This window comes from Hemibagrus wyckioides, linkage group LG08, assembly GCF_019097595.1.
Source record: "Hemibagrus wyckioides isolate EC202008001 linkage group LG08, SWU_Hwy_1.0, whole genome shotgun sequence".
In the NCBI taxonomy this organism is placed as follows: domain Eukaryota; kingdom Metazoa; phylum Chordata; class Actinopteri; order Siluriformes; family Bagridae; genus Hemibagrus; species Hemibagrus wyckioides.
The window spans coordinates 8,569,686-8,592,585 of record NC_080717.1 but is presented as its reverse complement, the minus strand read 5'-3'; the positions used below and the strand labels follow the sequence as shown (position 1 = coordinate 8,592,585).

General features: G+C 44.0%; 1 protein-coding gene across 2 annotated transcripts; it reads left to right on the top strand.

The window, feature by feature from the left end:
- The first annotated feature begins 1,691 nt into the window (after nt 1-1,691).
- On the top strand, nt 1,692-20,904 carry maml1 (mastermind-like transcriptional coactivator 1). Of its 2 annotated transcripts, none has more exons than XM_058397451.1 (5): nt 1,692-3,405; nt 13,878-15,260; nt 17,208-17,396; nt 17,669-17,804; nt 18,777-20,904. In XM_058397451.1, exons 1-5 carry the CDS (start codon nt 3,070-3,072, stop codon nt 19,787-19,789), a joined length of 3,057 nt encoding a protein of 1,018 aa, XP_058253434.1. In that variant the 5' UTR covers nt 1,692-3,069; the 3' UTR covers nt 19,790-20,904. The 2 variants fall into 2 exon arrangements, with proteins under 2 accessions (XP_058253434.1, XP_058253433.1); XM_058397450.1 differs by having other exon boundaries at nt 1,693-3,405; nt 17,205-17,396.
- Nucleotides 20,905-22,900: the final 1,996 nt, after the last annotated feature.

Genomic DNA, 22,900 nt, shown 5'->3' with positions numbered 1-22,900 from the left:
GATTTTCCTAGGGCGAACTTCTGCATTGCGATCACATGACCTTAACATCTCATTGATGTGTTGGACGATCTAAAATTAACTCCCAACAGTAGGACGTATGTCATGAGACAGGACTATTTTAGGAACTGTGTGCAATTAGTACATTTTGAGTTGTGTAATTTTTTGCATTATATGGGTCAACCAGTGCTTTGCCTAGGAACTTTGGGTGGGTGAAGTTGTTTAAGCTTTAGAAGCAAGAACAAGTCAGTGGTTGGTACCGGTGGCTGCCATCTGACCCGACTCTGTGTTTCCCTAAACATCTGAGGCATGACAAGCCAAATGGACCAAGTTGCTTAGCTTTACTTGTAATAATATAAGATTCCTCTATATTTGTTCACAAATTTTTTTATGCGTTCTCACACAAATAATAGCATGGTGGTGTAGTGTGTATAGTCACAGCATGACTGGTCCCTGGCTCGACTAGGGGGTTAGCAGGGGTTAGAGTCACTGTGGTGTTTTGAATGATCTTCCTGTGTCTGTAGTTTCCTCCATGTTTTCCGTTCTTCTGCCTCCCGAAAACATGCCAGAAGGTGGACTGGATGCCATTGTGGGTGTCAGTAAGTCAGTGAGTGTGTCTGTCAGTCAATCAGTCAGTTAGTGAGTCAGCCTGTCTTGTCTGTCAGTCAGTCACTCACTCACTGATTGACTGACAGACAGACAGACTCACTCACTGATTGACTGACAGACAGACTCAGTCACTGATTGACTGACAGACAGACAGACTCACTCACTGATTGACAGACAGACAGACTCAGTCACTGATTGACAGACAGACAGACTCACTCACTGATTGACTGACAGACAGACAGACTCACTCACTGATTGACAGACAGACAGACTCAGTCACTGATTGACTGACTGACAGACAGACTCACTCACTGATTGACTGACTGACAGACAGACTCACTCACTGATTGACTGACTGACAGACAGACTCACTCACTGCTTGACAGACAGACAGACTCAGTCACTGATTGACTGACAGACAGACAGACTCACTCACTGATTGACTGACTGACAGACAGACTCACTCACTGATTGACTGACTGACAGACAGACTCACTCACTGATTGACTGACTGACAGACAGACAGGCTGACTCAGTGAGTGAGTCAGCCAGTCTGTCTGTCTGTCTGTCAGTCAGTCATTGAGTGAGTGAGTCTGTCTGTCAGTCAGTCAATCAGTGAGTGAGTCAGTCTTTGGATCCATCACAGAACAATATAAAGAATGTATTGAAAGTGAATAAATAAATTAATGAAAAAAAATTAAATTAAAGACCTATTATTGTCACTTATATTAAGCATAATAAAATAAGCATATATATACATATACACACACACACACATATATATATACACACTATTCCCGTTGTAATATTTCACACAAACCTTTCATTATATTGTGAACAGAAACCCCCACAGTGACGGACTTTATCGTTCAGTCTGATTCTCAGTGGAAACTCGGAGACACGCTCGTGCGTTTCCTAAGATAGTGGAATGTTTTTTTGTTTTTTCCCCGAGCGTGTGTTCTACGTCACCCAGGAACCCTATTTTGATTGGCTGATTGAGCTGCTAATCATCCAAAGGGGGGCGGGGGAAAAAACGTGCGGCCCGTGACGCTTTTCTGAAAAAAAAAAGGAGAAGAAAAAGAAAAAAGAAAAAAAAAAAAAACTTGTTACAAGATGGCGGCGGCGGACTGCTGGTACACTGGAAAACAATAGAAACAGCTAGAGCGAGAGTGGAGTTTTATTTGTTCGCTATTGCGTTTTCTTTTCGCTCGGTTCGTCTACACGCCGGCTCCGTGTCGGTTGTTCTCGGGTGTGAGTAACTTTTACGGCTCGCTATCGGCGAAAGGGATTTATTTATTTCCAGCATGCTTTGTTATTAGGGCTAGTTAGCGCTAGCTTGCTAGCTTAGCTACATCCGTAGCTTCGCTCAGTACTATCTAGCTCTATAGTTTTAATACAGATCAGCTGTTAGCCAGCTAGCAATTCTTTTAAAGAGGAAAAAAAAAAAAAGTTGTGAAAGTGGATAACTTCCTGCTTTAATCCTTTAGTGGATGAGGACCATTTTTATCCTGGCTGTTTTTTTACACGATATAGTTGTTTGTGTCAGAAATGTTGAAAGTTTGATTGAGAGGAGAGGAGAGTCCATTCTGCTGGAAGAGGCTAAGTTGGGTGAAAAGTCTAAGTAGAAGAGGAACGCTGTATCATCCCAGGACGTGAGACGCACACACACACGTCTAATATATTTTTTTTCCTTCACGTGATTCTTCTGTAAAGCGATGGTTTACTTCTGGTGATGTCTTCCCTGGACCAGTTAGTTTATTAACTAAAACTATCTGCAGTTTGATCGTGTTGATAGTCCGTGTCCACCTCTGCACTGAAAGCTCTGCTCATAAAGATTTTATTCCTGGTGTTTACTGAAGGAAAAGTTTAACAATCTCTTATGGATTTAAGGTTGTAAAAACTTTCTTTTTGATGAAAGCTGTGGATGGCTGAATTGGATGGCTTAACTTTTACCATTCGAGATGCCGTGGAGATTAGAAAAGTCTGTATTGAGTCAATAGTGTAGAAATACTGGGTAAGTTTGACTTGGATGTGTATGATCGGGGTTTGGGATAAGTCGTACGTGTAAAAGTTGTTTTGTTTTGTTTTTCGATGGAAAAAACTGAATTTCGATTTTTTTCTTGCTGTGATTTTGTGTAGGCGTGTGTGAGCTCTCAGACTGGCCCGACAGTTAACGCCAGATCGCTAAACTATGTCGGAGTTGTTGTCGTTGTGGTGGTGCTAGAGCACTATTTGGCAAATATTGACTGAAATGGAGGCAGTTAAGTGTGTTTTGTAATAAATAAATAAATAAATAAATAAATAAATAAAGGTGAAAGGACAGGGGGTTCGAGTCGCCCACACGCCGTAAGGAGGGGGGGTCAAAAAGAGAAGAAGAAGAAGAGCCAGGCGAAATCAGCGAGACTGAAGTTTTTTGGCTGACTTTAAAAAAAAAAAAAAGCGTCTCGGTAGCGCGTGAACGCCATGGCGGATTATGTGGTGTCGCGGCACAGCGCGGTGATGGAGCGGCTCCGGCGGCGCATCGAGCTCTTCCGGCGGCATCACAACAACTGCGAGAGCCGCTACGACAACACGGCCATGGAGCGCCTCGAACTCGAGAGGCAGCAAACTTTCGCCCTGCACCAGCGCTGCTTACAGACCAAAGCCAAGCGCTCCAACAAACACCGACAGCCGCAGACGGGAAGCGAGCAGGCGGCGCAGAGAAGCACCGGGAACGCGGAGAGCGCGGAGGGAGGAGGAGGAGGAGCAGGAGGAGGAAGCGCGCCTGGAGAGCAGAGCCGTAACAGCACTCTGATCGCGGTAAGGACACTTTAATCTTTTCCATACCATATCAGAGTTTGAGCTGGAGGATTCACATCTTTACTGATCCTCCAGAAAAGTTTCTATTGGTGAGTGATCACAGCTCTATTACACGCGCTACACAGTAGTACAAAGAGTGCACTATGTTGACAAAAGTTTTGGGACACCCCTCCAAATCATTGAATTCAGCAGTTGGGCTTAACCCCTTAGTTCCAGTGAAAGGATGTCTTAATGCTTCAGCATACCAAGACATTTTGGACAATTTCATGCTCCCAACTTTGTGGGAACAGTTTGGGGATGACCCCTTCCTGTTCCAACATGACTGCGCACCAGTGCACAAAGCAAGGTCCATAAAGACATGGATGAGCGAGTTTGCTGTAGTGGAACTTCGCAGAGTCCTGACCTCAACCCCTAAGAACATCTTTGGGATGAATTAGAGCGGAGACTGTGAGCCAGGCCTTCTCGTCCAACATCAGTGCCTGACCTCACAAATGCACTTCTAGAGGAATGGTCAAAAATTCCCATAAACACACTCCTAAACCTTGTGGAAAGCCTTCCCAGAAGAGTTGAAGCAGTTATAGCTGTAAAGGGCGGGCCAACTCCATATTAGTCATGTGCATGTAAAAGCAGACGTCCCAGTTTTGGAATGGCTCACAGTCTCCGCTTTAATTCATCTCAAAGGTGTTCTATCAGGTTGAGGTCAGGACTCGGTGCAGTTCCTCCACACCAAACTCGCTCATCCATGTCTTTATGGACCTTGCTTTGTGCACTGGTGCGCAGTCATGTTGGAACAGGAAGGGGTCATCCCCAAACTGTTCCCACAAAGTTGGGAGCATTAAATTGTCCGAGATGTCTTGGTATGCTGAAGCATTAAGAGTTCCTTTCACTGGAACTAAAGGGCCGAGCCCAACCCCTGAAAAACAACACCCAAGTTAAATGATTTGGAAGGGTGTCCCGAAACTTTTGGCAATAAAGTGTATTTGTATGCTGCTTTCTGACTTCACTAATGCTCTTAGGGCAGAATGGGCACAAATCCCTACAGCAATGCTGCAAAGTCTATCCGAAAGCCTTTTCAGAAGAGTGGAGGTTCATATAACAGCAAAGTAGGGCTACATCTGGAGTGGGATATTCAACGAACACGTGTGGACAGGTGTTCACAAACTTCAGGCAATATAGCATATGGTTACAGGTTTAAGCCATGCAAGATCTAAGTTCATCATCAGACATTTCCATTTACTTGTTTAGTAGACGCTTTTCTTCAAAAGGATGTACAGGATTGGAACTCAAAATTCCAAAAGCATAGCATCGTCAAGTGGTAAAGAGAGCATCAGACTGAATCCTCTCGATCTCTTCCTGTTAAGATGATCGCAACTATAGCCCTGTTCATATTGGACTTGTTTATCAGGGGGAGGTCTGTAAGAAATCTTTGACATTTCTCCTTGGTGATATAACTCACACACACAGACAGCAATAAAACGACCAAAAGAGTAGTGAGTTTTTTAGAGGTTTGTATTTTCTACGAACGAGAATGTTTGTCACGTGCATCAGCTCTTTAAACATCTAATGAATGCAGATCAATTAATAACTGTAAATAGTTAGCAGTATGAATCTAAACGGTTGAATCATTAATAAGCAGTGTTAATTTTCAGCACTTTACATTAGATAGTTGACGAACCGGCTGTGATGCAACTAGTCTTTATTTATAGAAGAATGAAAGCTAATGAGATTGTGTATATGTGAATATAAAGTAATGCTTTATATCTGTCCCTGGCATTATAACGACTCCTTTACCCAGCCAGCTCGCTTTTCTGAATATTTTTAATATTTTTCTCCTTCTGAAAATGCTTATCCAGGTCACGTGTGTAGTTAAGGTTCAGGAAGTGTGTAATATCTGGTGGAGGATTTCTGATTTGGGTCATTACAATACTACATACAACAAAAAACAGCAGTCGGGGTTCAAGCTTCAAAGCATGAGGCAATATTTGCGTCGGAAAGTCATGAAAGTGTCTAAACAGGATGAAGAGTTTTGAGAAAACAGTAGATAATTCAGCCTGTAATTTTATCAGAAGAGGATGGAGAAAACACAGGAATGGCCAATCCGGATGGAGAAAATCTCAGAGTAGCACCTGTGAAATGGACCTGCATGTGTAATCCAGTGGTCATTTCAGAAAATGCGGTTCTCTTTACAGATTTTATTCGATGTGAAATAACCGAGGTGGCCAGAGTACAAATGGAGCATCCTTTTCTCTTGACAGATGTGCAGACTTAACTTAATGCAGTCAAAACTCTTGCCGTTTGCTTCATGATCACACTTTTGGATGACACTTTTGCTGAAGCAGAAATAATTTAAAACTTGTCAATGACAGAAGCAGTGCAATTAAAAAGCCGAGTGCGGTGACTGGACTCTTGACGCGTCCTGTTGTCATGGTTATGGTGACACAACCCCATAATACACATAATTTTGGATGGAATTACTTGCATACCAGTGCAGATTATCTGCAGTGATGATTATTGGATAAAGTTATTGTGATTTTAGCTGTTTGAAATCAAATATCGTGCAAATTTCCAGCTTTAGTTTGGTGTGTGTTTAATGTCCAGCCGAATCCTTAGACATCACCAGACACAGGGTTTTTTTTCCCCCCCCTTGGTGTTGCCCTGCCACTCCTTTACTGCAGCTGTATTCCGTTTCTCTTTGTGTTTGGGGCATTTTGCCTTCAGTATGTGTAATACATGCTCACCTGGATTCAGATCAGGTGACTGACCTATCCGTTGCAGAACATTCCGGTTGCTTGCAAAGTAAGTTTTGGGTCATTGACCACCAGCAGCATGAAGCGCCGTCCTTTCGGCTGAATCTGAGCTGATGGCTCAGTACATTTCAGAATTCATCCTACTGCTTTAGTCAGCAGTCACATCGTCAATAAATGCAAGGGAAGCAGTTCCTCTGGCAGCCATACATGCCTGTGTCATAAGGTGAGGTGGAATGCTTCAGATCATAACCAGTTCCTTCCTGTCTCCATACACTTCTCTTCTGTTATGAGCTGATCTTTGTCTCGTCTGTCCATAGGATGTTGTTCCAGAACTGTACAAAATGTGTTTTTTTTTAAAGATGTTTTTGGAAAACTCTTGTCTAATCTGGTGTTCCTGTTTTTGAGGCTCACAAATTGATTACATATTGTGATAAACCCACTGTACATACTCTGCTGAAGTCTTCTCCTGACTGCCCACTTTGATACAGATGCATCAAGCTCCTAGCGCAGCTGTTTTTCTTCTCCAGGAAGAAGAATTAATAATCTCTGTCTAATGTTGGGTGGATAAATGATTTTGGATATTTGGACTAGTTAACACCAATCTGCTTACTTATTGGTAAAATATTGAAGAAAATGTAGACATTACTGGTCATGAAATAGCAGCCAATTGTACAGTTTGCTCCCTTTAAAAGCTATATGCATGATTTAATTTCATTTCCTGTGTAAGGTGATGGACAGCAAAGATAATCATACCTTTGTCAGCCTCCGAATATTTATAGGCTTGACTGTATATAAACAGTTAGCCACTGATCCAGCCATTCTGGACAGTATCAGCCTGGATATTTGTTCTCGGTATCTCATAAGTACATCCTTAGCGGTAAACAAGGCTTACGGTTTGTTTGCAAATGATGCATCAAGTGCCATTGGTGATATTGTAACTGCGGTAAATTAGACCATGTGCCACTTGTGTAAGTGTTGAAACGTGCCTGTGAGCTGACGAGTGAGCGCTGGTGTCTGACTGACCATTGCTGTGTTGCCTGTTTTGATGAAGTACAGTGACCTCTAGCATTAGAGCTGGACTTGATCCAGCATGTAGGTTCTTCACCACTTGTCCAAATATGTTACATACTGACCAATACAGTTTGTCCAAGAAAACACAATCTTGTTTACTAAGGACACATTTTCGACTCAGCTCTTGGTTTTCCTAAAGCATAGTGAATAAATAATGCGTTTTTTATTAAATCCCAGCATACCTCGCGGTAGTATGGTGATCATACTCTATCCAGTCTACTACTACTACTGTTTGGAGGAAAGAAGTAATAGAAAATCATTTGGTACACTGGGACGGAGAAGTGGAGTTTATTAGAAACTCGATCCAGCTTGGGTTTTAACAGCAGACTTTGGGCCTCGTTGCAGTATTTGGTTGTCCATTTAGTAGATTTCGTCATGCCGCAGAAGCAGGGCTTAACCAAAGACATGTCTTGCTTAATGGCAGCTATGTAAAAGAGAGAGAAGTGCAGTTTCCTTCCTTATAAACACACTGTTGTGACAGAGCGAATGCAGCCTGTAGTGAATGACTAGACTGTGTCTCGTACCCGCATCCCTTAGGTAGCTGTTTTACATAAACGCATGGTTTTGTGCGGGTAGCACAGCAGTGGAACAGTTTATCATGCATATATACACACATACATATACACTTTTTGGTCAAAAGACAGCTTTTATATTGTTAACTCTCAACATAGTCAGTCCAGCTCTATTGTGTTAGCTAGTCTAAGCCAGATATCATTTATTGATTTGATGAAATGTCTTCCTTAAGGCTTTTACTGAACTTTTTGAAGGTTAGATCCTTTAATTTCCATAGTTTCTAGCTTAGTGCCGGGATTCATGCTGTGAAGGTGTACTGACCCCGTGACTCTTCATACTGTGATCCTTGCATTCAACATTCAGTTACTTAAAGCAGCAAATTTCATGCTTCACCATTACACGTTGACCTTAGTCAGCTGGACAGACAGTGTTTCAGCTCTGTATTTTAGCACACTTAACTCCACGAAATCTGATTTTGTCATTCATTTCATCATGTTTTTAATGCTTCAGTAAGATGAAGATGCCCACATTCTACTTGCCTTGACCTGTAGTGGGATGAATACCTAACTAAAGTAATATTATGCAGTGTTGTGACACGGAAATCTTGCTGGATGACGTCTGTAATGGTTGCGGTTGATTAACAAACCGGTGATCTCTGTATATATCTGAGAGGTGGGAATGTCTTCAAAAAATCCATACAAACTATACTCACTTTTTAATAGAGACTGACCAGTCACTCTTATTATTAGTGCCTGTTGTAGTCCTCGTAGGCCGTGTTTACACTAATACGTTTTTCGTTCAAAAGCGCATATTTTTCTATCCGTTTTAGCCTTCCGTCCGCACTGAGACGGCGTTTTTAGTCAAGGAAAATGCGTCTTTTTTTTTGAAAACGCTCTCTATAGTGGGTAAATCTGAAAACACCGTTTTCGCAACACTGCGAAAACAGAGGCTTTCGGAAATAATGACGCATTTTTAGTCACGTGACGCAGGCATGGGTTTACATTCTCGCTTGCTTTTGCATTTTTATTCTCTTGTGTTACTCGCAGCAACAAATCCACCTCATTTTAAAAAATAAAAAACCTCAGCACTCATACATATTGCCGCGATGTTTCAGAGAGCTGGGAAGTAAATAAATGGCAGGTGGAAATGACGCAGGTCGAAGCGCCTTGCGTCTAATGCGCTGTACAGGGACGTAAGTGTTTTCAGACGCTTCAGTGTGGATGACCAACTTTTGGAAAACGATAAAAACGATAATGTGGATGCCAAGCGTTTTTAGATGGATTAGCATATACATTTCCGGAGTTGCACAACTTCGGCTTGATCATTAGTAGGTCGTTACATGACCATAACATGTAGCCAAGCTTTACTCACACTAGGAACACACGAAAAATCACTTCATTTCATCTGGACAAACATCACCATATGTTCTTCAAAAATATCTCTCTCTGTGCAAAACTTCTGTGTCATAAAATGTTGTTATACGCCTAGGCAATAACGTTAAGTGCGAGTATGCTGAGTGGAGGAGAAGGTAGAGTGCAGGAAAAAAAAAAAAACATGGCTGAATTTCTTTCATCCATCTTTAGTGCCCACATTATAATTCTAAGGATGGGGAAAAAATCTAAACAGTAACAAAAGAGAGCATTTGTGTAGCCTGATGATGAGGGATCTTCTGCTTAAGGTCACTCACGGCCTGGATGAGAGGTGGATTCAGAAGCAGTAGGGCACGTATCTTATTCTAGCACCTTCAGCATGTTGGTGTGAAGGAGAAACCCGTTATCAAGTAGTCCACAGTGAGCAGCAGTGGATCCACAGTGATGGTCACCCATCACTTGTTAACGTGAATGTAGGATTAGCCGACAGCTGGCTATGTCCAGGTGGATGCACACAACACACTTTCATCCAAGAAAACAAGGTTCATCTGCAGCATTTTGCTGGACCAAGGCATCGACGTGTGAAAGGCTGTGAACGAGATCCACACACCAGTCTAACCTCAGCGTTAACCACAGCATGCAAATCAAAGATCTCTTCAGCTAAAGAGTGCTGTCAAATCTGAGCCTTACCTGCGCCAGAACGATAGGACAAGGACAGTTTGGAGCTGGAAAAAAATCCCCCAGGACTGCTGCAGTTTATGTTCTGAAATTTACAGCATTGTATTGAATCCTCTCCAGTCAAATGCCTGGAAAATCGCTGCACCTTAAAGCAGCTTGATAAGAGGAAACATGATAGCAGTGAACCATTTGTCTCGCTACCTGAACTGAACCCAACTCACTTGCATGACAAGCTTAACGTCGTTTAGTCACGCTAGGCTACGCTACTCCTATTCATATTTCTGTCTGTGTCTGCCTCTGTATCTGTCTCTGACTCTGTGTCTGCCTCCGTCCCTGTGTCTGACCCTGTGTGTCTGACTCTTTGACTGTGCTTGACTCTGTGCCTGACTCTGCATGCCTGTCTCAGACTCTGCCTCAGTGCCTGTCTCTGACTCTGTGTCTTGTCCCTGACTCTGTGACTGCCTCTGTGTGTGTCTGCCTCTGTGTGTTTGTGTGTGTCTGCCTGTGTGTTTGTGTGTGCGTGCCTCTGTGTGTGTTTGTGTGTGTCTGCCTGTGTGTGTGTGTGTGTGCCTGCACGCCTCTGTGTGTGTCTCTGCCTCTGTGTGTGTCTCTGCCTCTGTGTGTGTCTCTGCCTCTGTGTGTGTCTCTGCCTCTGTGTGTTTGTGTGTGTCTGCCTGTGTGTTTGTGTGCGCGCGCCTCTGTGTGTGTTTGTGTGTGTCTGCCTGTGTGTGTGTGTGTGTGTGTGTGCCTGCACGCCTCTGTGTGGAAATTCCAAAGTCTACAGACTGGTCAAACTGCAAAATCTGTCACTGCAGTAGTTTTGCCACATTCTTTTGAATAATTTGGAAAGCCACAACGTTAGTCCCCAGCATATGACTGCAAGTATCATTACATCATTACATCATAACAAAAGAGCCAATCAGATTCCAGTGTTCTAATTCTAGGGTTTATGACCATGTAAACCCTGTTTTTTTTTTTTTTTTTTTTTGTTGTTGTTTTTTGTTACCTTCATACATCTGTTCCTTCCTCCTAAAAGAGATAAACATTGGATAAATGAAAAATTCATCATATAACCCACCGGGCAAGTAAAAGGGCACATGTTGATCTGGTTGCTTGTATAGTGCCTTAATTAAAAAGCCTAACCCTTAAAGCAGTGCAAGAGGTAGTTGGCAGTTGTTTCCTCCACCCTATGGAGTTGTGTTTTTCATCTCACCTTGTCTTCAACATCGTCTCAGCTCTGCATACAATGACTTTCATATGTCACCACGCCCACTTTTGGAGCTGGCTGTGTGCTGGTGTCATGTGTCTCAGACTTACAATAATAGTAAGTCTTTACTGAAATTTGGAGATCCAGTTTGGTTATTTTAGTGCGTTTACATTTTTCAGTATTGTTTTCCACTAGGCTTCCAGTATTTACTGCTTCTACAGATTATTCAGATCTCTAGGTCTACACCTCGCACCTACGTACAGTTCTGCCAGACTGATAGCATACAGGGAACCGGCTAGACTTTGTTCTGTTAAGCATTTGGACTTATGCCAGGGAATTCCACTTGTAGGATGCACCTCGATTTTGAGGTTGCCCCTGGCGGTGGTGTTGGTGTGTGTGTGTGGGGGGGGGTTCAGAATTGGGTAGAGGATTTCACTTTCTTTTGAAAACACCAGAAACGCCCTTTAAGTGACAGAGTAAAAGTGCAATAACGGACGTGCCCCACCTTGCAGTGTGGTTATGCTTATTTATTGAAGATGAGTTATCTGAAATACATTAATAGGTAGATGGCATTGGAATAGGCAAGACTCGACACAAATACTGTAGTGGAAGTGAGGTGCCAGAAATGAAGCCTGGTTCATGCTGCTTGATGTCAGCATCATCAGGTATTTAATTCCAACTCTTATCGACAGGATCTTTTTCATATTCTCTGACATGAAGAACACAAGCTATTGCACAGACTGATATAGACTTGAGCTTTGGGACTGTAATTGAGCGTTTGGGTGTCAAAAAATGGACGTTGATTACATGACTGCAAAGTTCACAGCCCGTAGTGGTGATTATTACACACGCAAAATGCTTGCCAAGATTCTGTCTTAATTTGAGCCGGCTGTATTACATACAGTGGAGATTTATTCCCCTCAGCTTTTCCTGCTTTCTGTGAATACGAATAAGTTTGAAAGTTCAAACAGTTAGTTAGCAGACACTTGCAACAAAACGGGGTGTGAAGCCCACAGCGTCACTTGCAATAAAAGTATAAAACTCGGCATGATGGGTATCGAGGCTTTGAAATCCCATATGCAATGCATCAAGCACGAAATAGTGCCAACTGCCAATATCGCATTTCTGAGCCATCTTCACCACCACAGCTGATGACACATCAGGCCATCGCTGGTTGACATTAACATGACTTTTAACAGTCTCTCCAGATGATGGTCGAGAGCATTATCGCCATGGTTTTAATTATCTTTTAAAGTGCGTAAACAAATCATTAAAACAGTACTTAAACGTCTTGAACCCGCAGGTCATGTGTAACTCCTTCACATTTTTGTTGATGGAGGAATCCAGATAGAGCCTCTTGCTAGCTTGCAGTAAATCGGCCAGCTCTCTGCGCTGCATTGAACTGCTGTCCAAAGGAAAAGAGGCTGATTAGGGGACTTTTAGGATGACTCTGGTCTGACCCCCCCCCCCCGATCGCCCACACAGATGACTCACCATTGTTCCCAATGCCCCAGGACAGCTGTGTGTCTGTGTGTGCTGATGCAAGTGTCCATACTGGTCCCTTACCCCGCAACAGGAAATATACATATGTTGCACATTGCTTAGGCCAAAGTTCACTGTGCACAACGTATAGCGTCCTGTTCTTTTTCATAAATGATTTGACAGGGCTCCTTTTTAGAAATTCTCCCTTTAGTCTAATTTGCAGCGTGTTGATGTAGGGTCAGTAGAGCTGTAGCAATAATGACGCTCCCTTCCATGCCAGAATGACTCAGTACTGAAACTCCTCTTACCTGCTAACCAACATTTGCTCTTACTCAGCTGCTGATACTGTGAAAGTCGGCCTACAATTACGAGCGAACATAAAAGGCTGTTTCCGCCACACAAATATTGCTTTCCCTTCTAATAGCATTTTAAATGACAACATTTTTATTCGTGTTGTGGGAAATGCAAAACTAGTTCCAAGACTTTTGTAATTATATGCTTGCTGTGTTAGAGCACTGTCAGCAGCTGAGCAGTCATTGTCAGCTTGCAGCTTGGCGTAATGTAACACTAAAGCTACAGCGCTGCCAAGCAGCTTCCAGTGGTCTGCGTGCCTGGTTTGGTGGCGCTTGGCCGAGGTGGGCAGCCCTCACTTTTCCTCATTGTGGCCTCAAAGGCAAGCAGCACCCGGCCAGGAATTCGGCACGCTCTTTCAACCCCACTGCAGCCGCAGCGCCGCCTCTTTTGTTGTGGTTCGTACATCCATACACATGGTAATTAGCCTCATGTGGCTCAGCCCTGTGGTGGCCATGGTTGTGACGAGGGGGAGTCATGAAGGCAGAGAGAGGGGAAAGGGGGTTAGTGAAAAAGATTAAGAGCAGAGGTGGTTTAGTAAAAGGTCTTGGGAATAAGTTTTGGGAATGTGAGAAAGGGTGTGCAATGCGTAACTTGAGGGAGATGATGCCGGCATAAGCGTGCATAAAGAGAGACCAGTTTTTCTGGTTCAGAAAGCCCTGCAGTAACTCGCCTCTCAATGGTTTTACGTGTGTGTGTGTGTTGGAGGAGGGTGTTAAGAAAGGCTTGGCAAGCTACTAGCTCAGCTCTGCTTGTGTGCAGATGAAACTGCTACATCAGCTAGCTGGGACTGAAGATTAAACACAAGGTCTGTTAAGATATGAATGCCTCTGCAATACATGGTATATATTAATTGCTCTACCTTTTGGCCCCCATTAATTGACTTGGCAGTAGACTAGTGTCATCAGTCTTGAAACAAGTGCTTGGCTCTTGAACAGATTTTATTTTCTCAAGCTTAACATCTGTGTTCAGTTTACTGATAATTATTGCAAGTAATACATACATTGATTTGTTAAAATATAACACAGCATGTTTTTATTTTATGCCCTCTAGCTGCACGAGACAGTGAAGAGGAAACTGGAGAACGCCAGTCCTCCTAGTGGCCGGGACCAGGTAAATGGATTCAGTGATGGTTACCCCCAAGCCAAAAAGTCATGTTTGGAGGATGCTTTGGGAAGTTTAAATGGGACGTCAAATGGCGGCATGCCCCCTCTTTCACCCATGGACACCAAGCATGGTGTAGCTGCTGATTTGGCACTGAATGGTGCACCAGCTGTGGGTACTGCTGAGCAAAATGGCGTCACTCTAGCCACGGAATCTGACATCCGCCTGAAGGAGCTAAAGCAAGAACCCATGGATGATATCCTGCCTACCGGTGGGGGCAACGGCAACATCATCCTGCCTGACCTCAACCTGAATGAACAGGAATGGACTGAGCTCATGGAGGAGTTTAATCGCTCTGTGCCTTATGAAGAAATTCAAGAGCTTTTCAACGATGGTTTTGAGGACCGCAAAGAATCTGAGGTGCCGTCTGGCACTGTGGCACCTACTAGCCTTCTCCCCACAGATCTTGCTGGCACAGTTAAGGCAGAGTTTTCTCCAGCACCAGCATCTTCTGCCTTTGAACAAGACACGCGCACTGGGTCACCACATATCCCGTCCACCTCATCGGGGCCTCCGATGCATGCCAGCTCCCCAATCATGCCCCCTGCCTCTGCCTCCTCACCTGCTCTGACAGGACACCAGCATACACAGCAGCAGCCAAGTCAGCCCAGGCCGCTGCAAACCCACCTGATGCCACCCAAAGACTTGTCACCAGCACAGCAGCTGCAGCAGCTAGCTGCTCGGGAGCAGCAAAGAGCACAGCTCATGCAGAACCAGCACCAGGCCCAAAAGCAGCAGAAACAACAACAACAGCAGCAGCAGCAGCCGACGCCTAAATTTCACCAGCAGTCCAATCTTCCCTCCACTTGGCAGAGTGCCCCTCCTAATCAGAGTCCGCTAGGAGGTGGCGCGTTTGGCCAGGAAAAGCCAAATAGCCCCTCTCTCTACTCTTCCGACTTCCAGAATCCCAAGCCCCTCCTGATGCCCGGCCAGCATCCCAGTAAGGGCTCCCCAAAAGCCAATGCTCCAGGGGCATACATGCAGCCTAGTGGGCACCCAATGATGGGTCATGGTGCTGCTCCATCTGGAACCCTCAGCCATCAACCAGCCTCTGGAGGCCAGACGGCCATGTTGGACTACAACAACACCAAACCACTGAGCCACTTTGAGGCTGGAGCACCAAGAGGCCCTGTGAACCCACAGAGCCAGAACAAAGCAGCAATGCTCAACCTCCTGCGCCAGCACCAGCACCAGCACCAGCAGCAGCAGCAGATGAAGCCGAGGCCCACTGGCATGCCGTTCAGACCCCCAACGCATCTGCCACACACTCAGGTGAGGATCTGCAAAGCAACTACATACATGTTACACATTTCACAATAAGCTAATCACATTTATTTGCTCTGATGAGTTTATCTATGATAATGTGAGGTTCTTCGATATAATGAAATCAAAACATCGAAAACATTCTTCCCCTTCAAGTTATCTCCTTTATTTTGTCCAGAAGGTGTGACAAACAAATAGTTAATTCCTTCATTTAACTACATATTAACTCAGTATGGCATTTTACTGTCATTCTACCGATACGGTTGAATGTTTGGAAGTGAACTTTCTCTGTAACATCGTGTGTTTTAAGCTGCAGAACATATTGGTGACCTGATTTCCTCTAATGTAGTAACATGCAGACCTTCACTTTCAGCCTTGTTTGTGCAGAAATTAAAGTGACTGATGATAATGATAGCCTTTTCTTCAATGCCTAAATCAGTTCTCTTGCTGTGTCTTATTGGGGTTACTGCAGTTATAGATCAGTACATGTGTCTTTTTCTTGGTGTTTTGGAATTGTATTGTGGATGAGTGAGTGTGTGCGTTTGTCCCAGTGTGTCTGGCAGCAGGTCTCTTCAACCTTGGGGATGAACAGTTTGTCTGGGTCAGGCAGCTGGTTGCTAAGGAGCAAAGTGCTGGCAGGCGTTCTTTTTCTCTCTCTGTCTCTCTCTCTCTCTCTCTCTCTCTCTCTCTCACTCTCACTCACTCACTCACACTCTCTCTCACACACACACAGACAGAGGGATGGGGGCTGGGATGGGCCAGGAGGTTGCAGTCCAGCGACAGAGGAGTCAGTAGAGAAGAGTGAGTGGGAGAGTGGGAAGAAGGGGGACTGAGAGAGAGAGAGAGAGATGGAGGGAGGGACACAGGGACGACAAAGCAGTCTTTCATGCAAAGTTCCTCCCCCTCCCCTGGCTGTCGTCCCGCGAAGAGTATTTTAGGATTGGCCCCCGTCTCTCTCGCGGTTCTCCCTATTTAAATATAGCTGCTTAACCCACTTGGGTTTTTTTTCCCCTCTTTCATGAGATGAACTTTTTGCTCTTTTTCACTTTCCTTCAATCCTTTTTGTAGTGCATTGGGCCATGTTTTTCTTTTTCTCTGTTTCCTTATTCCTCTGTCTCTCTCTCTCTTTGTTTTTCTCTCTGTTTCTGCTTCCCAACAGTAAACTGCACATTCTTGGCTGGAGAGAACGAGAAGGAGTCTTGCTTTTGGCACCCTATTTGGCTCATGTCGCTTTTTCATGCACACATGATGACCTTGTGTGTGTGTGTGTGTGTGTGTGTGTGTGTGTGAGAGAGAGAGAGAGAGAGAGAATGCTTGAATGGAAAATGTATGAATGGAAAGTAGCCAGGGATTGCATCCTTGATTTATTTTTAAAGCAGCTTGCAGGCTCTGCTCCGTCGTATTTGTCTGTGGTTAACTCAAAGTGCTGGTGTAGTTCTTGGCTGTCCAGTGTGCACACACTCCATAATCAAACTCATATAAATTTTAGATTCAAATCAGTCACTGTTACTCCTTTTGTAGTCAAGAGTCATCTCTGTACTTCAGCAATTTCTCAGGTCTTTTATGAAGGCATGGAGAACATGGTGATGTGAAAGCTCTGACTTGTCCATTTTTTATTTTTACGGTAAATTCTTGCCACTGACTTTTTGAGATCATTTCTCATGCTTTAGATTTAGGATTTGTCTGCTGGTTGTTCCTCAGTTTTGCTTATTGTTACCTCTCTTCTGCTCTTGACCAAAGTTTTGGTACCCTGCCCTCTAGTGGAACAGACAAGCCAGAGTGTTTTATTGTTCTTTAGAGAAACACGAGCAATACTTTTACATGCTCATAAATTGCTAACGCTTTATTTGTTACAACAGTATACCAAATCCACATGCACCTTCTACAGACAGTTCACAAAATAAAAGGATATAGTGTAGCCTATTTATATCTGTTTGTTGTTTTGTCTTTCAGCAGGAGCCTGGTACTTACCCATCTACCCCTCACGTCCCAGGCCCTGGTGCTGCCATGGTAACACAGCCGGGTAGCAATGGCATGGCAGCTAACCACAATAATGCAGCATATCTGAGCCTGCAGAAGCAGCAAATGCAGATGATGACTCAGCAGCAGAAACAGTTCCTCCAGAGACAGATGATGGCCGAGCAGGTCAGAGGGCAAAGGGCATGTTTGTGTCTTGAAATTAAAGCTGGATTCAGAATTTCTGAAAAATCTCCCTTTTGCAATATGACTTCAATGCAGTATTCAAGACATTTATCAATTTGTCTGAGGTTCTGTTACCAGGGCACTTATGCAAGACACTGTATTAGAGAATGGATATAATTTGTTAGTGAGTTTCATAATGACAGTGGTTTTCCTTGTATCATGCTTTTCATAACCAAGCATATGAGCATTATGCTCTTCTTTTTCTTTTCTGACAGGAGAAGCAGCGGCAGCAGCAGGAGCAGCAGATGCAGAGGCACCTAACACGTCCACCACCTCAGTACCAGGACCAGCAGAACCCACCTACCCAGCAAAACCCATTCCAGCAGCAGCCACAGGTCTCCCAGTTTCCAGGTACCCACCAAAAGTCCAGATAGTGCAAACACCTCATGCATGCATTACTCACTCTCTCTCTCTCATACTCTCTCTCACTCTTTCTCTCTTAAACACTTTCTCTCTCTCATATACACACTCTCTCTCATACACTCAATCTCTCTCTCTCTCTCTCTCTCTCTCTCTCATTCTCATACACTCTCTCATACTCTCTCTCTCTCTCTCTCTCTCTCTCTCATACACTCTGTCATACTCTCTTTCTCACTCTTTCTCTCTTAAACACTTACAATCTCACACACTCCCCTCTCTCTGTTTCTCTTGCTCTCTCTCCCTCCTTCTCTTTAAAGGCCCTGTGTGTGAAATGCTGCTGCGTCACTCTTTCCATACAGGCACAGCTTTGTTCCCTGTAAAACATTCTGCCTACCTGATATGCAAAGTGTGCTTACTGACTGACTCATTTGAATCGCAAACAGCAAGGTTTAGCAGTCAGTCATTAAAACTGAAGCTTCGTGTGTGTTGTTTTTTTTACAATAATTTTGTTATGGATCGAGTTCATAAACTGGGCTGACAATTAATTGTGTGCCTGTTGTCTGATTGATTGTTATTCTGGATAAAGTCTTCAGGGGTGAAATGTACCAAGTGGTTTTGCTAGCTAAAGCTGTTTGTGTAACCTGTAGGTGGGGATTGTGGCAAAATACACGTTCAACATACTTAAACATTAGTATACTCCCTATGTCTCACAATGTTTTGTTTTAGTACAGATAAAGTTATCTGAACAAAAAATAGCATGCCAGGAAAACATGCACACAATATGCAAAACAATAAGTAGGACATTTTTAATATTAATAGTTATGAATAATATGATGAGTATTAATAATAAAAGAGAGAGAACATTTGTAACTTCTACTTTTCTATTTTCTCTACTCTGAGTAATGATTGAGTTTGTCTGTGTTTATCAGTACTTTCCTCATTTCTTTCTTATTTTTGCTTTAGGCTCGTCTCAGCCAATGGGTAGCGTGAACTCCCTTGGAGGCCCAGCTCCTGGTGTCCCGCGCATGTTTCCTCAAAATCAAAGCATGATGGGAATTAATCAGGGGGGAGGTCCTGCCCCCGGTGCTCCTCCAGCAGGCAGTCAAGCAGATCTGAGCCTGTCATCGTGTGCGGGTGGACTTGAGGCCCAGCAGGTCATATACGGAAACATGCCTATGCATCCGTCCCATGCCAACCAGCAGAGACTGCCCGTTTCACCCATGCAGAACTACAGGCACAACGTTCTAGCACAGCAGCAGGCACATCTCAAACAGCAACAGCAGCAGTTGGCTCGTATGCCTAACAATATGCCCGGTGCCATGGCTAACAACATGAGCTCCATGCCCAGTTCATTGCCCAATACCATAACCAGCAATATCCAGGCTGCATTGCCTCCACAGGCCCAGTCGTGGCAGCAGCAGCAGCAGCAGCATCCAGGTCTTCAGCAGGGCATGGCTGGTCAGCCTAATACCAACAATGGTGCCTTACCCGCTGGCTTTCCGAACTCTAATTTCCACATGCAGCCCAGGATGACCAAGCTGCCTGGGAGTGCACCCTTCAACCAGGCTGGCTTGGGGAATGGTGCAGCAGGCAGGGCTATGGTGGGTATGAACCCGGGGCAGATGATGCCAAATGTGGCCCAGCATAGAGCCAACAGCGGCACCATGGCACAGCAGCAGCCTCAACAAGGACAGTCAGCACCACCTCAGTCACAGCAGGTGCTGCCCGACCTGGGGCCGTTTGGGCAGCCGCAGGGTGGTCAGGTGCCTACCCGTACCGCAAGCATGCAGTGCAACCAGGCCTACCAGGTCAATCGGACACCCAGTCAGCAGATGCCGTTTGCATATAACGCCCAGTCGGCGGGCGGCTTAGCCAGCTTTCCCGGGGAGAGCGACCTGGTGGACTCGCTGTTAAAGAACCAGTCTACGCAGGAATGGATGGATGACTTGGATGAGCTGTTGGCCAGTCATCAGTGATTGGCACTCGGACTAGAAACTTGAGTGATGTGGACATTACTGACTGTTCTATGGTCAGAACTGCTGTACTGTGTGCATGTGGGGGCGGGTGTCTGAGTATTGGGCATGAGAAGCCTGTGTGTTGAGTATTCCTAGGGCTTTCATGATAATGTGTAAAGCTAAACGAAAGAAAAAAAAAGTCTACTACTGATCCTGTGGCTCAGTACTAAAACCACTGAATCATACCCAAATTTGATGGGTCAAAACGCACACAAATACTCACACTGCTTTTGTTTTTCTTTTTGCTGTCGAGGCTAGATAAATGTGCCTAAAATACTAGGTATCCAGGCCAAGGCCAGGAAGACAAAGTCTGCATATTTGACATAATCATGGACTGTATTTGAGACCATAGACTTGTACCGAGGATAGCCACCTTCCTCACTCCTTTCAAACGATTCTCACAAGCCTTAGTCATAAATCCATGGCCTTAAATCTACTGTCATACCCACACACATCTGTGACTGATTCCACAACAGGGAGTTAGTTTATTCCTCCTGTTCAGCGTATTCATTTGGCAGTAGAGTTTGGTGTGTACCGAGCATCCCAAGTTTTTGTTCTTAGAAAACGTGCGGTTTAGGAAGTCGACGGTTCAGCATTATGCTAAAACACTAAAATGTACGTTAACACCATTTTTGTTCAACGTTACACTAAATCAAATGTTATTCCCTTTAAACATTTCTAACCAATCAGATAGGGGAAGGGGTGTCGTCTAATCGCTTTTTTTTTCTTCTTCTTCTTTCCCCAAAGCTCCCCTTCCTGTGTTTGTTACATTGGGGTAGATTGAATGTTCCACCTTGAGGAAATGTGTATGCGCGTGCGAGTGTGTGTGCACTTGGGTCTCAGTTGACGTATGGCTTATCTGTCCGCATCTAGGAGCAAGTTTCTCAGTATCTGACAGGGCTCCGTGTTTATTTATATATATTTTTTGTATGTATGCATTTCCTAATGTTCTTAAGAAGATAGATCTTATTTTTATATGTACATTGTTGCCGAATTTTTGTAAGTATTTTATACTTTTTATTATTGTTCTCTGCAAAAAAACGAGAGTATTATGTAAATATAGTTCTTTAGAAACAGTTTCGTGGTGTGTTTATTTTATTTTATTTTTTTAATGCTGTGATGGTGATCATATGAGACTCTCATTCTCACTGTGAAATTTGCTTAGCAGCAGATCAGCTTGCTGCAGTAATAATCATTATATAACCTTCACTGTAGGTCACTAATAATCCAAGCCAAGCAATAGCTAATGGGTGGTGCTTCATCATCCATGTCAACTCTCATAACCGTACTATAAATCAGTTCTTCATTTTAAGGGACGGGTCAATATTTTTAAATGCTTTCAGTGGAATTGGTGAGTAAGGAGAGAGTTCTTTTATAGAGCACACTTGCTCCCCACATTTTTTCCTTTTTCTGGCTGTGATGCCAGAAATTCACCAATTTCCCCGAAAACAGTGCGATAAATAAGGCAAATAAACATTCTCCAGATTAAGGTGACAAAGATAAATGAACAGTGGGTAAAAAATTCAAACCTATCTTGTGAAAGCCTTAGTGGTTCAACAGAATGGGGATTATTTTCCAGTTCTAATTTTGTTCTAATTTCAGCTGGGAGCCAAGCAGCAGAATTGCACATAATCTCTGGGTAGGAGGGATTTTATACTCTCTCACCTGTCAGTCACAGTGACGCTAGCCAATCACAGGTTTCCTTGTGCTTCCACATGCTCGTGTATTATGTTGAAGAGGGGCGAGTTCAGGGAAAAGTCCAGGAGGATTTGATTGGCTGGCTTCACATTTCTGGGAGTAAGTACAGTATCTCACAAAAGTGAGTTACACCCCTCACATTTTTGTAAATATTTTATTATATGTTTTCATGCGACAGCGCTGAAGAAATGACACTGCTACAATGTAAAGTAGTGAGTGTACAGCCTGTATAACAGTGTAAATTTGCTGTCCCCTCAAAATAACTCAACACACAGCCATTAATGTCTAAACCGTTGGCAACAAAAGTGAGTACACCCCTAAGTGGAAACGTCCAAATTGGGCCCAAAGTGTTAATATTTTGTGTGGCTACCATTTATTTTCCAGCACTGCCATAACCCTCTTGGGCATGGAGTTCACCAGAGCTTCACAGGTTGCCACTGGAATCCTCTTCCACTCCTCCACGATGACATCACAGAGCTGGTGGATGTTAGAGACCTTGTGCTCCCCCACCTTAGGGATTAGGTCTGGAGACATGCTTGGCCAGTCCATCACCTTTACCCTCAGCTTCTTTAGCAAGGCAGTGGTCGTCTTGGAGGTGTGTTTGGGGTCGTTATCATGTTGGAATACTGCTCTGTGGCCCAGTCTCCGAAGGGAGGGGATCATGCTCTGCTTCAGTATGTCACAGTACATGTTGGCAGTCATGGTTCCCTCAATGAACTGTAGCTCCCCAGTGCCGGCAGCACTCATGCAGGCCCAGACCATGACACTCCCAGCACCATGCTTGACTGTAGGCAAGGCACACTTGTCTTTGTACTCCTCACCTGGTTTCCGCCACACACGCTTGACACCATCTGAACCAAATAAGTTTATCTTGGTCTTATCGGACCACAGGACGTGGTTCTGGCCATGTCCTTTTATACAGTGTGTCCAGTGTGTCATTTTAAATGAGTTTCACTTTAAATGTAAATTAGTGTAAGAACGGAGTATCCCCCAAATGGCTGGATGATGCTGTCGTCTAGCCAGATGTCCTTAAATGGTAATCACGGTCACGTACCCCTTGGCTAGGTATTGTTCTAAGTGTTATCACCCACATGGTCGGGCAATACTAAATGCTAATCACGGTCACGTATACCCTTTGTTCTGTGATGGTCCTTAATGCCGCTCCCAGACTAATAATTGATTGGATTAAGTGTTCTAAATGTTTGGTAAGGCTTCTTTAAACTTATGTAAAAATACCATAAAGATAAATTTGATTTGAATTAAACATATTTCTCTGATATGTAAGCCTTTTTGGGAATGAGCTCTTTCAGTACATGGTGGACCTCATCCTTCCTGGGTGGTGGGGTCAGGTGAACAAATTAGGGAGGAAATGCA

Bases quoted from the DNA above. Each gene is read 5' to 3' on its own strand.
- maml1 (XM_058397450.1), top strand. From the start codon at position 3,070: ATGGCGGATTATGTGGTGTCGCGGCACAGCGCGGTGATGGAGCGGCTC. The intron at 3,406-13,877 runs GTAAGGACACTT...TATGCCCTCTAG, and splicing joins GTAACAGCACTCTGATCGCG to CTGCACGAGACAGTGAAGAG. The intron at 17,805-18,776 runs GTACCCACCAAA...TTTTTGCTTTAG, and splicing joins ACAGGTCTCCCAGTTTCCAG to GCTCGTCTCAGCCAATGGGT.